Source organism: Grammomys surdaster, unplaced genomic scaffold, assembly GCF_004785775.1.
Source record: "Grammomys surdaster isolate TR1022 unplaced genomic scaffold, NIH_TR_1.0 126059, whole genome shotgun sequence".
Taxonomy (NCBI): Eukaryota; Metazoa; Chordata; class Mammalia; order Rodentia; family Muridae; genus Grammomys; species Grammomys surdaster.
The window spans coordinates 1,116,568-1,118,851 of NW_021620869.1; the positions used below are offsets into that span (position 1 = coordinate 1,116,568).

At 41.1% G+C, this 2,284-nt stretch overlaps 1 protein-coding gene across 3 annotated transcripts; it reads left to right on the plus strand.

Annotated features, from left to right (window-relative positions):
• Positions 1 to 236: 236 nt before the first annotated feature.
• On the plus strand, positions 237 to 1,290 carry LOC114610801 (S-adenosylmethionine decarboxylase proenzyme-like). 3 transcript variants are annotated; one of them, XM_028755426.1, is made up of 2 exons: positions 237 to 352; positions 440 to 1,290. In XM_028755426.1, the coding sequence occupies exons 1-2, from the start codon at positions 237 to 239 to the stop codon at positions 1,239 to 1,241; spliced, it is 918 nt and encodes a 305-aa protein (XP_028611259.1). In that variant the 3' UTR covers positions 1,242 to 1,290. The 3 variants fall into 3 exon arrangements, with proteins under 3 accessions (XP_028611259.1, XP_028611260.1, XP_028611258.1); XM_028755427.1 differs by having other exon boundaries at positions 237 to 345; positions 706 to 1,290; XM_028755425.1 differs by having other exon boundaries at positions 237 to 1,290.
• Positions 1,291 to 2,284: the final 994 nt, after the last annotated feature.

The window sequence follows — 2,284 nt, forward strand, 5'->3', positions numbered from 1 at the left end:
GTATCTGCCTCTATTTCCAACAGACTCACGTTCAACTTTCACTCACGAAAATAGCCAGGAAATTTTTATTAGTCCTTTTTAAAAAAAAAAAAAGTTAATATAAAATTATAGCAAAAAAAAAAAAGGAACCTGAACTTTAGTAACACAGCTGGAACAATCCGCAGCGGCGGCAGGAGCGGCGGGAGAAGAGATTTAATTTAGTTGATTTTCTGTGGTTGTTCGCTAGTCTCACGGTGATGGAAGCTGCACATTTTTTCGAAGGGACCGAGAAACTGTTGGAGGTCTGGTTTTCCAGGCAGCAGTCCGATGCAAGCCAGGGATCTGGGGATCTTCGTACCATCCCAAGACCTGAGTGGGATGTCCTTTTGAAGGATGTGCAGTGCTCAATCATAAGTGTGACAAAGACTGACAAGCAGGAAGCTTATGTACTCAGTGAGAGTAGCATGTTTGTCTCCAAGAGACGTTTCATTTTGAAGACATGTGGTACTATCCTCTTACTGAAAGCACTGGTCCCCCTGTTGAAGCTTGCTCGGGATTACAGTGGGTTTGACTCAGTCCAAACCTTCTTTTATTCTGGTAAGAATTTCATGAAGCCTTCTCACCAAGGGTACCCACACCGGAATTTCCAGGAAGAAATCGAGTTTCTTAATGCAATTTTCCCAAATGGAGCAGCATACTGTATGGGACGGATGAATTCTGACTGTTGGTACTTGTATACTTTGGATTTCCCAGAGAGCCGAGTAATCAATCAGCCAGACCAAACCCTGGAAATTCTGATGAGTGAGCTTGACCCAGCAGTTATGGACCAGTTCTACATGAAAGACGGTGTTACTGCAAAGGATGTCACGCGTGAGAGTGGAATTTGTGACCTGATACCAGGTTCTGTCATTGATGCCACACTGTTCAATCCTTGTGGCTACTGGATGAATGGAATGAAATCGGATGGAGCCTATTGGACTATTCACATCACTCCAAAACCAGAATTTTCTTATGTTAGCTTTGAAACAAACCTAAGTCAGACCTCCTATGACGACCTGATCAGGAAAGTTGTGGAAGTCTTCAAGTCAGGAAAATTTGTGACCACCTTGTTTGTTAATCAGAGTTCTAAATGTCGCACAGTGCTTTCTTCACCCCAGAAAATTGACGGCTTTAAACGTCTTGATTGCCAGAGTGCTATGTTCAATGATTACAATCTTGTTTTTACCAGTTTTGCTAAGAAACAGCAACAACAGCAGAGTTGATTTGGAAAAATGAAGAAGAAAAACAGCAAAAAGAGAAGACACACAGGAAGTGGTGGCTGCTTTCTAGATGTTGATCCTGGGGACCATGCTGACCATGACCACCACCTTGTAGTTGCAGAAAGCCCTAGGTGTAATGATAGTGTGATCATTTTGAAGTGTATGCATGATTATATCAAGGAGTTAGATATCTTGCATGAATGCTCTCTTCTGTGTTTAGGTGTTCTATGCCACTCTTGCTGTGGAACTGAAGTGCACGTAGAAAAGAACTTTGACTGTATGAATCTTTACGACACTTGTGAAAATGACTCGATTTGGTTTATGCACAGCGTAATATTTCTGCAGGCATCATCCAAAATCCCCCACAGACAAGGCTTTCGTCCCCATTAGATGCGGCCTCAGCTGACCATCTGCGACTGTTCTATTAAATTGCTGCCAGAGTTTTTACATCCAGTTATCTCCACTTTCTAGAACATATTCTCTGCTAATGTGATTCAGAACCAATTTTTACTTCATACAGGTGTTTTATGCAATGGCAATTAAAGTTTTTCTTCCACACATTGAGTCTTTGTAAGAAAATGATTCCAGTTGCTTGTTTTGTGTTCTACTGTTTTAATAGTTGCTCCTGCATTTACAGTCCTATGGTTTTTTTACCACCCCTGATGAAGCAATACACTGTTACACTGTGGGCTCATTATAATCTTACACCCCAGATGAGTTTGGAAAATGGTCCCTTGCTTAATTTTTTTCCTAAGACATAAGAATGTGGCCTCCTTATTGGCATGAACTTTTGTGGAAGATAAATGACAAAACTGAATGTATCAAGTGAAAAGAATTCAGTCTCTGGAGTGATGAGCAAGGAGAACCCATTAAAAAAGAAAACTCCATGGAAATGATAGGCCATGTAGTGCACTTTAATTAGCTTTAATGGAGTGCCTACCATGCCTTCACTAACTTACTAAGAAGTGATGGGAATGTCCACTAAATCAAAGCAGAAAGTTAATCCTAAACATTCTGACCTCAGTAAGTGCCGCCATTGCCACCAA

Coding starts and splice junctions, on each gene's coding strand:
- LOC114610801 (XM_028755425.1), top strand. CDS start 237: ATGGAAGCTGCACATTTTTTCGAAGGGACCGAGAAACTGTTGGAGGTC.